Source organism: Nyctereutes procyonoides, unplaced genomic scaffold (genome assembly GCF_905146905.1).
Source record: "Nyctereutes procyonoides isolate TBG_1078 unplaced genomic scaffold, NYPRO_anot_genome, whole genome shotgun sequence".
In the NCBI taxonomy this organism is placed as follows: domain Eukaryota; kingdom Metazoa; phylum Chordata; class Mammalia; order Carnivora; family Canidae; genus Nyctereutes; species Nyctereutes procyonoides.
Genome location: NW_026575144.1, coordinates 12,930,810 through 12,944,284, shown reverse-complemented (window position 1 = coordinate 12,944,284; position 13,475 = coordinate 12,930,810). Strand labels below are relative to the sequence as shown.

General features: G+C 37.1%; 1 protein-coding gene and 1 pseudogene across 1 annotated transcript in view; one reads left to right on the top strand and one right to left on the bottom strand.

Moving 5' to 3' along the window:
• The window catches only part of PCNX2 (pecanex 2), a 291,225-nt gene that overhangs the window by 29,466 nt on the left and 248,284 nt on the right, over positions 1-13,475 (top strand). The window contains exons 2-4 of the mRNA XM_055308988.1: positions 650-855; positions 1,445-1,565; positions 2,237-2,273. Of these exons, the coding sequence (XP_055164963.1) occupies positions 650-855; positions 1,445-1,565; positions 2,237-2,273 (364 nt within the window). The remainder of the gene's footprint in view (positions 1-649; positions 856-1,444; positions 1,566-2,236; positions 2,274-13,475) is intronic.
• LOC129499252 (glutamyl-tRNA(Gln) amidotransferase subunit A, mitochondrial-like) lies at positions 11,901-13,472 on the bottom strand (annotated as a pseudogene).

Sequence of the window (13,475 nt, the reverse complement as noted above, 5' to 3'; positions counted from 1 at the left end):
GGAAATAAATGGCTTGATGGTGTTAACCCAACAGAATATTCCTTCCTTCCTTCTTTCCTTCCCTACTCTCCTGTTGGGTAGTAGGAAGGAAACAAGGAAGGAAGGGGGGGAGGAAAGAAGGAAGGAAAGAAGGAAAGAAGAAGGAAAGGAGGGAGGGAGAAAGGAAGGAAGAAAGGAAGGAAGGGAGGGGATATTACATTAACCTTTCTCTTTCCTTCTTTCCTCTGTTCTAAACAAGGCTTTTTGTGTTTTGTTGACAGAAACAGAATCTCAAAGGCCTTTCTCCTGGCTTTGCTGAAAGCAGATGTGCAGGAAGGTCAGATCAGGCTGTAGAAAAGAACTAGTAGAACATGGAAGGGCTCACTGTAAAACACCTTTTGTTCTGTGGGGTTACTGCCTGCAAATGAAATGTTGATCTCCAATGCAACTAGTACCAGAATCTGAGAAACAAGAAAGATTTTTTTAAAAAGATAAAAAGATAGCAGCTCTTTCTTCTCAGGTATCACAACCAGAAAAAGTTGTAAAGCCAATAGAATTTGAAATCTTGCCCAATTTGTATTCAGTGAGTAGTCCAACAATGCTTTTAGACTGAAAAACAAAAGATAATCCTGCAAATGAATGAAGTTTTTCTTTCTTTTATCTTCTTTAGGCTTTTCCTCCAAATGCTATCATTGCATTTTTTTACTGCAGTTCAGTGACTGTATTCTTCACAATAATCAAATTGGTCAGTTATCGCCTACACCTCATGTTTGATAAGGGAGAAGTAATTCAGCAGAGGCCCTCCAGAAAGAAAGAAAAACTAAATAAAGACAAAGAGGCCAACAAGGAACATATAACTAATCACAAAATCCCAAGGTAATGTTTCTGTTAACGTGTCAGTTCATAATTTAAATGTTTTAGTTTTGGTTAAATTTTGTTTATGAAAAATTTTGTTTATGAAAATACACAAGCATAGGCAGACACAAATATGTGTATTTTTTTCTACTGAAGCATACACTTAAGTATAAAATTGATATTGATAATCAAGATGGTTTAACTATTAATGTGATCTCATACCATGCTCTGGAATTATTTGCATTAGGCCTAGCAGCAAAATATTTTATTTTAGCATTTTTATTTTGTCATTTAAGTGCTTACTGCATGCCACAGTATTTTCAAAAAGAACATTTATGTTTGTTAATATAGAAGTAATACATTGCACAGAACTGAAATATTAAAAGTGATCTTGAGTGTCATTGTCAGTATTCTTGCCCTTATTTCTGAGAGGTCCTTAAGAGGTCATGTCTTATTTTAAAGCAATATTTATTATTCTCCCTTAAGAACAAAATCTGTATACAGTGAATATTACAAAATAGAATCTGGGGAAAGGAATTGGTTTGGGATGAATCGAAGGCATAGTTCTATTTGATAACATCACTGCTTTTGTGTTTTTTACATACATTAGCAATAACAGACAGATTAACAATGGCAAAAAAGAAGAGCCTCATCGAAACCTTTCCACACCTCCCCTCCGCTGCAGCTCCAGAGGGCAAAGTATAAACTCTCATCACTCATCTGGGCCACTGGTCAGTGTGTTTTTCTCTTTCATTCTGTACTTGTCGTGTAGTGTTGATCCCGTCTGGAATGGGAACATGCAAGGGTAGCAATACTGCCCTTGTGCTTGTGGTGTACCACATCTCACAGTGTGTAGTGACCCCAGGGGAGTCCTTGAACATGACATAAACACCAGTCGTGTGCTGGAAGCAGCTCCTCCTCACCCCTCCTCTGCCAGCTGCCTGCCACTCTGGCCAAAAGAACCTATCAGCAGATCTTGACAGCCCCCACCCTGTCTGTCATTAATTCACCATATTTGCCATGTCTTCCCCTGGAATCAATGGCGCCACTCGACATTAAATCACTCCTCTCTCCTGGGAAGTCAATTAATCCCCTTTGCTCTAGATTAACCTTATTGGGCAGTACAAAATAGCACATTCTTCTCTCTCCTTTTTACTTTCTTAATTATCAAACACCCTTTAATCACAGTACAGTGGTCTTGCTTGAATATCTACATGTACCTATATTTTGTATTCATTTTTGCTATCCATTTTATTAGAGACTTTTGCAGCATGAACACTGTGTAGTCTCTTCCCTATGTGCCATTTGGAAAACTAGTAGCTGCTGCTCCATGTCTGCTGACTGCCTGGAAATGGGCACTGAGCTGAGTCATATATTGATTTTTGTTCTTCCATTTATTTAGGAGTTGCCGGCCCAGGAAACAGTGGAAGATCTCAAAGGTAGAGTATTTATTATCACCACTTAATATTTTATCACAGCATTATCTTCAGTGAAGTGATAAAGAATTTTTTTGTGAAACAGAATGCAGGTGAATTAATTCAAAATATGAACTGTGCCTAACACTGCATAGTTTTATTTCATCTTCATTCTTCAACTCTTAATTTTGATTTTTTCTCATCAGAATTTGTACACTGTGTCTAATTTTAAATTGTAATATTTTATTGGATCATAAGTCATTGTCCTTTCTCCAGTTTGTGCTTATCTCATACGGCTCAGAGTAGCAGATAAAAAACAGGATATATTCACCATTGACATACAAACTTTTTATTCTAGTACTCACACTGAAAAAGGACAGAGGAAATGATATTGCATTCTGTATACTGCATTTCCTTCAGGTTACAAATTTTTTTTCTGGGAACTTTCTCTTAAGCCCTCAGATTTTTATTTTCCTTTTCCACAAAGATTTCATTTTATTATCTTTTGATTGCCTTCAGAAAATTGAGAAAAGAGCTTTTGGAGACCTGAATTAACTACGCTTTTCTCTGCAATTCTGTTTTTTTTTTTTTTTTTTGTAGTGCTACTACAAAGAGAAATTTATGCTCTATTTAAATTTTGAAAGTAGTGTAAAATTTTATTTTCAAGAAAACAGCTGAAGTTAGCACTTGAGTAGGAAAATCTAAAAAGAAGTTTCTTTTGTCATTACTTAGCTAAATTCTATGATAATAATGTATAAAGGATTATTTAAATTCTTTTTTTCTATTACTACTACCAAAATGAAGTGACCATTAAATTTCAAATATTTTAGTTACACACAAGTTTTCGTAACAGTGTTATTTTATGTCTAGTTATTCACACACACACACGCATGCATTATTTTGTTCTATTAGACTACTTATTCCAGATCAAGCTATAAACACCATTACTTTACATCCTTTCAATGTCTGTTCTGGTCTTTTGACTTCACCATTCCAATTGAAACAATTCCTTCCTTCCTTCCTTCCTTGTGCTAGGAATTACAGTGGAGATTTTGCACGTATCATTTCAGTCTGAGTCATAACATGTCAACTGTACAGGTGGCATTTAGGCACACAACTGACTGCTAAACCCAATGTTTTTTCAACAACACTGCACTGAAACAATTTTTTTTCTTAGACCAATCTCATAATACACTATCCTAGTATTCAATTCTTTTCATTGTTAAAAGGTACGGCATTCTTTTTGTAACAGGTCTATTCAAATATAATTCAGATGCCATATAATTCACCCATTCAAAGTATATAATTCAAGGGCTTTTAGTATATTCACAGAGCTGTATGTCCATCATCACAATAAATTTCAGAATATTTTCATTACCTTGATAAGAAACCTCAGATTGCTTAGCCATATTCCTTAATCTTCCCATCTTTTCCAACCCCAGGCTACCACCAATGTATTTTCTGTCTATGGATTTGCCCATTCTGGACATTTCATCTAATGTGTGATCTCTTGTGACTGGCTCCTTTCAATGAGCATTATGTTTTCACAGTTTATTTAGGTTGTAGCTTGTACCAGTGCTTCATTTCATTTCATTGCCGAATTATACTCCTTTAAATGGCTATACCATGTTTTATTTATCCATTTATCAGTTGATGAACTTTGGGATCTTTGCACTTTTTGGCTATTATAAATAATACTTCACTGAACAATCATTGTAGTGTTGTTGTGTAGAAAATGTTTTTTATTTTCTTGGATATATACCTAAGACTGGCATTGTTGAGTCATATAGTAACTCTCTGTTTCACCATTCAGGGATCTACCAGATTGTTTTATTTTTATTTTTTTTTTTTGCAAATTTCTTTCTTTTTTTTTTTGTTGTTTTATTTTTTTTTTAATTTTATAAATTAATTTTTATTGGTGTTCAATTTACCAACATACAGAATAACACCCAGTGCTCATCCCGTCAAGTGTACCCCTCAGTGCCCGTCACCCATTCACCCCCACCCCCCGCCCTCCTCCCCCTCCACCACCCCTAGTTCATTTCCCAGAGTTAGAAGTCTTTATGTTCTGTCTCCCTTTCTGATATTTCTCACACATTTCTTCTCCCTTCCCTTATATTCCCTTTCACTATTATTCATATTCCCCAAATGAATGAGAACATACACTGTCCTTCTCCGGTTACTATGGCCAAGTTCAAAAAGGGTGTTGCCTGAGTTCTCCTCTGGGATTTTGATGGAATCTTGTCTCACATTTAGATCTTTCATCTATTTTGAGTTTATCTTTGTGTATGGTGCAAGACAGTGGTCCAGTTTCATTCTTCTGCATGTGGATGTCCAATTTTCCCAGCACCATTTATTGAAGAGAGTGTCTTTCTTCCAGTGGATCGTCTTTCCTCCTTTATCGTATATTAGTTGACCATAAAGTTCAGGGTCCACTTCTGGGTTCTCTGTTCTGTTCCATTGATCTATATGTCTGTTTTTGTGCAAGTACCACACTGTCTTGATGAACACAGCTTTGTAGTACAACCTGAAATCTGGCATTGTGATGCCCCCAGATATGGTTTTCTTTTTTTAAAATTCCCCTGGCTGTTTGGGGTCTTTTCTGATTCCACACAAATCTTAAAATAATTTGTTCTAAGTCTCTGAAGAAAGTCCATGGTATTTTGATAGGGATTGCATTATACGTGTAAATTGCCCTGGGTAACACAGAAGGACACCTACAACCTGAAAATAAAAGGTTGGAGAACCATTTACCATTCAAATGGTTCTCAAAATATACCCTAAAAACTATAGAACACTTCTGAAAGAAATTGAGGAAGACACAAAGAGATGGAAAAATATTCCATGCTCATGGATTGGCAGAATTAATATTGTGAAAATACCAGATTGTTTTAGAAAGCAGGTGCATCATTTTATATTCCCATCATCAATATATGAAGGCCACAATTTCTCCACATCTTTGATGACACTTGTTATTGACTGTGTTTGAATATTACCATTCTAGTGGGTGTGATGTGGTATCTCACATGGCTTGGATTTGCATGAAATTAGTCATATTTCTAATGACAAATGATATTGATGTTTCATCATCATCGTCTTTAGAGAAATGTCTATTCAAGTCTTTTGCCCACTTTTTAATCAGATTGTCTTTTTATTGAGGAGTTGTAAGAATTCTTTATATATTTTATTTTATTTTTTATTTATTATTATTTTTTTTATGATAGTCACACACAGAGAGAGAGAGAGAGAGAGAGAGGCAGAGACACAGGCAGAGGGAGAAGCAGGCTCCATGCACCCGGAGCCCGACATGGGATTTGATCCCGGGTCTCCAGGATCGCGCCCTGGGCCAAAGGCAGGCGCCAAACTGCTGCGCCACCCAGGGATCCCTCTTTATATATTTTAGATACAAGTCCTTGATTAGATATATTTGCAAATATTTTCTCCCATTCCGTGGGTTGACTTGTCACTTTCTTATTGAGATCTTTTAAAGTATAGAAGTTTTTAATTTAATGAAGTCCACTGTATTGTTTTTTGTTGTTATTGTTGCTTGGGCTTTTGGTGTCATGTGTAAGAAGAAACCATTGCTGAATCTGAGATCATGAAGATTCATTCCTATGTTTTATTTTAAGAGTTTTATAGTGTTAACTCTTGTAATCAGGTCTATGATCCATTTTGAATTAATTTTTGTGTATGATGTGATGTGAAGTAAGGGTCTGACTTGATTCTTTTAATGTTTATTTGTTGTCCAGGATCATTCATTGAACAGACTACTTCCCCCCCCCCCCCACTAACTCATCCTGCTATCCTGTTGAAAATCAATTGTCTGTACATATAAGGGTTTATTTTTGGACTTTATTTTCTGTTCTTTTGGTCTATATATCTACCATTATGCCATCATCGCACCATCTTGATTACAGTAGCTATGTAATAAGCTTTGAAATTGGGAACTGTGAGTCCTCCAACTTATTTTGCTTATTCTGGGTCTTGTACATTTTCACGTGAACTCTCAATTTCTGAAAAAAAGACAGCTGGGATATTGATAAAGATTATATTAAATCTGTAGATAAATTTGAGGAGAATTGCTATCTTAACAATATTACGTTTTCCAATCCATGAACTCGGGATGTCTTTTCATTTATTTGGATCTTTGGATTCTTTTGACAATATTTTGTAGTCTTCAGTGCACGTATTTTGTACTCTTGTTAAATTTATTACTAAGTATTTTATTTTTTTAGATGCTGTTAAAATGGTATTTTCTTAATTTCATTTTAGCTTGTCTATTGCTAATGTATGGAAATAGAATTGATTTTTGAACATGGATTTTATATTGTACAAACTTCCTGAATGTCTATTAGTTCTAATAGCTCTTTAGTGGATTCCTTAGGATTTTCTATGTACAGAATGATATCTGTGAACAGAGATCTTTTGCTTTTCCCTTTCCAATCTAGTTGCCTTTTATTTCTTTTTCTTGAGTAAGTGCCCTGTGTACAATTTCCATTACAATGTTTATTGATGTTGTGAGAGTGGACATCATTGCCTTGTTTCAGATCTTATGGGGAAAGCATTAGGTCTTTCACCGTTACATATGATGTTAGTTTTGAGTGTTTCATAAATAGCCTGTATCAGGTTGAAGAAATTCTCTTCTAATCTTAGTTTGTTGAATGTTTTTTTAATGAGAGGGTACTGGATTTTGTCAAAGGCTTTTTTTTTTTTTTTACAACTATTGACATAATCATTTAGTTTTTGCCATGGTGTTTTTAACATATATATTTTTTAGTAATATAGTATGTTTTTACAGTTAAAGTGTCAAGGATAGAAAACAAATGACTATATTTGGTTAGATTTCATTGCTAAGCAATATGTTGGGGGAGTCATTTTAGGCCAACTATTTTTCTTGGTTTTCCAGGTAGGAAATTCATTTTGCCGTTTTTGCTTAGGGTTAAGCTGGTACTGAGATATGACATGCTAATTTATTCACAAAAGATCCACTTATAGGCCACAGTATGGCTTTATTTTTTTATATGTAATAAGTTGTGGGCGACCAACTTTCTTCTCTTGGCTTTCATAATAGTGCATTTTCCTGAATCTCTTCCCTCTCAGTTTCCTTTGATTGATCCTCCTCTGTTGTTTGACATCTAAACGCTAGAGTACCCTTGGTTTTGGTCTTTGGCCCCTTTCTCTTCTCTAGATACCAGGTCTCCCTTGACAATCTCATATCTAGCTTTAAATACCATCTATATGATTATGTGTGTAAATCTGTTTCTTCAGTGTTGACCTCTGTGTGGATTTCAGTCTCATGCATCCAGCTGCTTACACTTATTTCCTCCTGGATAAGATGTCTAATAGTCATATTAAATGGATCACCACTCGGTCTCTCAATTGCTGTCTCTAAATCTGTATCTCCTTTGGTTTTCTCCTTATCAATAAACACTCGTACCACCAATCTCATTATCAAAGCTTTAAAATCCAGTTCTCATTGGTTTATCTGTCCCTCACTACCCTTAGCTTCCATCTATCATCAAGTACTGTCAGTTCTACTCCAAAATATATTTTAAATTTATCTATTTCTCTCCATGTCCACCACAACCACCCAAGTCCAAAACACCATTATTCATCAACTGTAATAGCCTCTTCTCCTGTCTCTCTTCTTCAATTTTTTTTCTCTATAAAGAAGAGGTCTTTTTTTTTAAGGTTTTATCTATTTATTCATGAAAGACACACACACACACACACACACACACACACAGGCAGAGACATAGGCAGAGGGAGAAGCAGGCTCTCTGTGGGGAATCCGATGGGAGACTTGATCCCAGGAATCACAACCTGGGCCAAAGGCAGATGCTCAACCACTGAGCCACCCAGGTGTCCCAAGAAAAGGTCTCTTCTTCCGATTTTCTCATGCTTCACCACAGTCTACCCCTCATGCAGGAGGCAGGGTTATTTTTTAAAAACCTAATTCAGGTCATGTGCTCCTTTGAAAAACTTCTGCAGGGTTCAAATTATTCATAGAATAAAACCTAAGCTCCATACTTTTCTTTTATATTTTAGACCCTGCTGGCCTTGCTGATCTTTCTTCCTCTCTTTCTCCCTTCACCTTTTCTACTTCAGCTTCATTGACATTTTCTCTCTTTCTCAAACGTGCCAAACGAGTTCCCATCACAGGGTCTTTGCATTAAATCCATATTTGTTTTAAAACCTGGGGTACTCTTTCCTCTCATCTTGTAGGTCAGGAAATGGTCCCATTGGCTTGCTATCTGTACAGTCACAGTGGTGTGGTATGGGAGGTAGTGAAGCAATAAAAATGCCTTATGAATATGTCCTATAGATCCAACCCAATATCCTGTTCCTCAGGCCCTGCCTGGTGGTTTGGATTCCTCCTGCAATATTTTCATTCATTTTCAACAAGTGTACTTGATACTGAGTAGTCATAGAAAGCCTCTTTGATGAGACAACATCTAAGTTGAGATCTGGATGGCAAAGTAAAAGAGCCATCTACAGATAGAGGGGCCATGTGAGGGAGTAGAGGATTGTCAGATTAGGACTCAGAGGATCTGGGCTGTAGTCCCAGCTCCATCGGTAGCATGGTCAACTTGGACAAGTTTCTTGACTCTTCTGTTCTTCTATTTCCATGGAAAAGTATCTGCTCTGTACAGTAGGAAAACCTGCATAGGATTGCTACAAAGTAAAATAATCTTCGTTATCATCAACCAACATTCTTGGGTGTGGATAAGATAATTGGCTAGTTTCTTTGGAGGATTTGATGAGTATAAACTATGGTTGTTTTCTAGAACTCTGTACAGTCCAGTTAGGAAGATAATTTAAATCTATATAAATAAAGCTATAGTTTAAAAAGTTTATGGTAAGTAAAATTTAGTTCTACAGACATTAATTGCTTAAAGGAGTGCAAAAGAGAGCTTATTTCTGGTTTAGGTGATCATGAGAAATTACATGTTGAAGGAGGGATATGAAAAAGACCTTGAATGAGGTCTTTAGTGGGTGAGGAGAAAGAACATTCCTGGTGGGAGACTTAAGTCCAGAGTTTGCACTAGAATCAGAGAAGGTCTTCTGACTAGAGTAGTGGAGGGCAGGGCCTCTCAATTCTTTCTACCAAAGTACCCCTGAAGGCAGAGGAGAGTGAGTTCTAGGGCTTGTTCTAGGGCTCCTTGTGCCCCCAGAGAATACTCTTCATGATAGAGTGAATGAAAACTGAGGCTACTTACTGGTTGAATGATCATAAGGCTAGGTAAGAAAGAACAACCAAAAGATTACCCCAGGGTTTTAAGCTTAAGAGGCTTAAGGAGTGGTAGGGTCATTAACAGATACAGGCAAGCTGGGAGAAGGATGAAACTCGCTTTCAGCCACCGTCATAAGTATAAATCATTACAGATAAAATTCAGACATGTTTTGAAAATATATGAATCACGTCAGAAGTGTGAGGTTCTTATTGTCCTCAGGTCAAGGCCCCAGCAAGCCCATTGCCAAGTCCTTGGCCTAGCACTTTCCATGTCTTTCCTTGTAGATCCTCATCGCAGCCTTAAGAGGATAGTATAATTGCATTCCATTTTGCAGATAGGAGGTTGAAGATTAGAGCAGTGGTTCTCCACTGGCAGGCTTTTCTCCCAAAGAACGTTTGATAATATCTGAAGGCATTTTCTATTGTCATAAGTGAGAACAGAGTTGCAACTGGCATCGAGTAGGAAGAGGCCAGAGATGCTGCTAAACATCTTACAATGCATAGGACAGCCCCCACAGCAAAGATTTATCTGGTCCAAAATGTCAATAACACCACAGTTGAGGATCTTGGTTTAGAGGGATTAGATAACTTGTCCAAGGTAACATAACTAGTTAGTAGAAGAACCAGGACCTTTCTGATAATAAGTCTCAAACATGATGTTGAAACCAGTCTGCCTCCCAAGGCCACAAAACAGCAAAATCTAAAAGTCTGAATTATTATTTTAAATGCAGAGATTTTTTTCTTTGAAAAAATTTATTTCATATTATACACACCTTAAGAAAAGACTGGGGCAAAGATTTTATCATTTGTTTGCTTTTTACATCATGTTAGCTCCTTCAGCTAAGATGGTTTTCCCTTGTTATCAAATAATGCAGTTCTCTTTTATGAATTTCTTCCTCTTTCAGGGATTCAGAATCAAGATTTATAAGAAGACTAGTGGGCCTGAAAGATTTGATACAAATGTTGTCAGACTGAGTGTTTGGGAGTGGAAGGATCCTGGGAGGAGAGAAAACTATTAATGAAAAAGTAACAGGCAGGTTAACTTCTACGATGCAACATTCCAGGGACTCTGCAGAAGGTTCCACCACTTAGATTCTCCCCTCATGTACTTCATAGTTAGAAAAGACTTTTTCCTTACTAAACAAAGTGAATTTATTAAAAAGTAATTCAGCTTTCCACTTATACTTATCTGAATTTATTAAAAAGTAATTCAGCTTTCCATTTACACTTATCAGTAACCTAAGTCCCAAATTAGAAGACCTGATCAACACGGGATGATGATGGATAAGACAAATCCAATGATGAAATTTTATAGTAGGTAAATGTATGATTTTCATAAATTTTTTTTCCAAATTGAATACAGATTGTTAATGTCTCTTTCGGTTCAAGGGACCCAAATCGAGAGCACCTGTAAAGAAAGGTAAGCTAAGGGGATAAAGAAACCATAAGGAATAGAGAATCCAGGGTAAGGGAGGAGGCTATGGGCTTTTCTGTCTTCGGCATCCTCACCAAATTATCTACAAGTTTTTTACATTGGATGTACTTGTATATCTTGAAACTTTCTCACTAAAATCATGCTCCACTACCTACCAAATTTCAAGTCCAATATGGTGTCTTAGGTTACAAAAATGTTTCTAGGACACCAGTGAATTCATCTGTGAGTGGTAAATAGGAAAATGAAGTCAGTGTAACATGGAATTGCTCTGGTTCCTTGGCATGGGGTTCTGGGATATCAGAAGTAAAATTTTCACCTTTAGCAAAAAAGGAGAAAGTTTTCAGTTATTGCAGCTCTATTTTTAGAGAAATAAAGAGTGTCTGCGCCTGGGCTCTTCCCCAGAGAGACACACCCTCAGTCTTGCTTGACTCTGGGCCGCAGCAGGTTGCACTTCCTCCAGGGCTCAGAGCTCAGAAGAGTCAGAAGAGACTCTTTTGTTCTGCACTCAGAAGCAAGTATTTCCATTTTATTGTTTCTGCGCATTTTAACATCCCCTGAGGCAGCCTCTACCACATGTTGAATTGCCCATCTGCCTGGCTGTTCAGGTTCTCTCTGGAGGTACAAATTACAGCTCTTATTAGCACTTTGGTTACAAAGATTGTACAAGTTTTGAGAGGCTTATCCTTAAGCTTACTTTTACTCTAAGCTCTGATCTTATTAATGAACATTTTTGCAGAATGCATCATTTTTCAGGAACATGTATCTTGTGTTAATGGAAAAATCCTGTACTTTACACTTAGTGGGTACTTAATAAATGCTGACAGATGACTTATTAATTAACTATATCACAAGAGTTTTAAAAAGTGATCCCAAGGAATGATTGTGTTGACAATGAACCAAATTATAGGAATTTAGCAAGATATCTGACTTCTCTAGAATATAAAATCTTTAAGTTATTTTAATTTGCATGCTATATTTATCACTACTGTTTTAGAGAAACAGAAGCTAACTTTCCAATTTCAAAGACTGATGAACAATCATCCATTAGTTCTTGAAGCTAAGTAACAGAAAACTACTTATTTTTCAAACCACTTAGCAATTGTAAGAAGCTGCTGGTCACGAAATGCATATCCAATAAACTGTAGTCCTACTGGCAATCCTTGGTTTGAGAGGGCCATAGGGATGCTCACTGCTGGCAATCCTGCCATATTTACAGTCTGTGTAAAAATATCATCCTGGGCGCTTCGTGTTCTGTTGTCTTCTTTAATGAACTCTAGGTATGGGACAGCCTCACTTAAGGTGGTGGGAATCAGCAAGACATCTACTCCAGAGTTAAAAACATTCACAAAATCATTAGCAATGAGTTGTCTCACTTTCTGGGCCTTAATGAAATAATTCTTATAGTTTTCTTTCAATAAGAAAAAATTTCCTGAGAAAATTCTTCCTCTCACCGCATCATTAAACCCTTCTCGCCGGGTTGCAGCATACATGGCTTCAGTAGACACATTGATGTCACATCTGTGGCCATATTCTAGCCCATCAAATCTTGCCATATTTGATGCCACTTCTGATGTACACAATACATGGTAGCAGACAATTGAGTAACTGGGATGGGGCAGGGACACTTCAATTATTTTGGCCCCCTCAGACTCAAAGAAGTTAGCAGCTTTGGACCAAAGAGATTGCACTTCACTTGATAGTTCTGCAGTAAGATATTCCTTTGGGATTCCTATACATAGTTTATTCACATCTGTCAAACTGGGAAGTGTAAATGGTTTAACAGGATCTTGAATTGTGGTAGAATCTTTGGGGTCATGCCCAGCTAGCATACTCAACACAACTTCTGCATCATCCATACCTCTGGTTAAGATTCCACATCCATTGAATTCACCAGGGGAATGAGACCATGATGAGAACCTAAGCCATAGCTTGGTTTGAAACCAACAACCCCATAGTGGGCAGCTGGATTTCTGGTGGATCCTCCTATATCTGATCCTAAAGCCGCAGAGCTTGTAAACGCTGCTATTGCTGCCACGCTCCCTCCTGAGCTTCCTCCAGTTATAAGCCAATTTGAATCCTCATTCTCACCATGGGCCTTGTGCTTCGTCTTTTCTCTATATTGTTTTGAATAACTCCAGGTTTTTTTAACTGGTCCAAATACACCATCTGTGCTTCCAGATCCCATTGCAAACTCATCTAAATTTGTTTTTCCCATCAGGACAGCTCCCTGATCCAACAACTTCTGAACTATGTAGCATGGTGATACATAACCTTTCAGCATGTTTGATGCACATGTTATCTCAATGCCTGGCGTGTTAAAGTTGTCTCTTACTGCAATAGGAACTCCATCTAAATCCCCAAGTGAATGACCTTTCTTGTATCTTTTCTCCAATTCTTCAGCTTGCTTTAAGGCTACCTCTTCTGATACAGTACTGTATGCATTTAGAAACTTGGTCTTCTTGTTAAGGGAGAGACATTTTTGACAGAGCTCTGTTGGAGTAATTTGGCCTTGTTTCAGTGCTGCAGAAACTTCTTGGAGGGTTTGGCCCAGCATAGT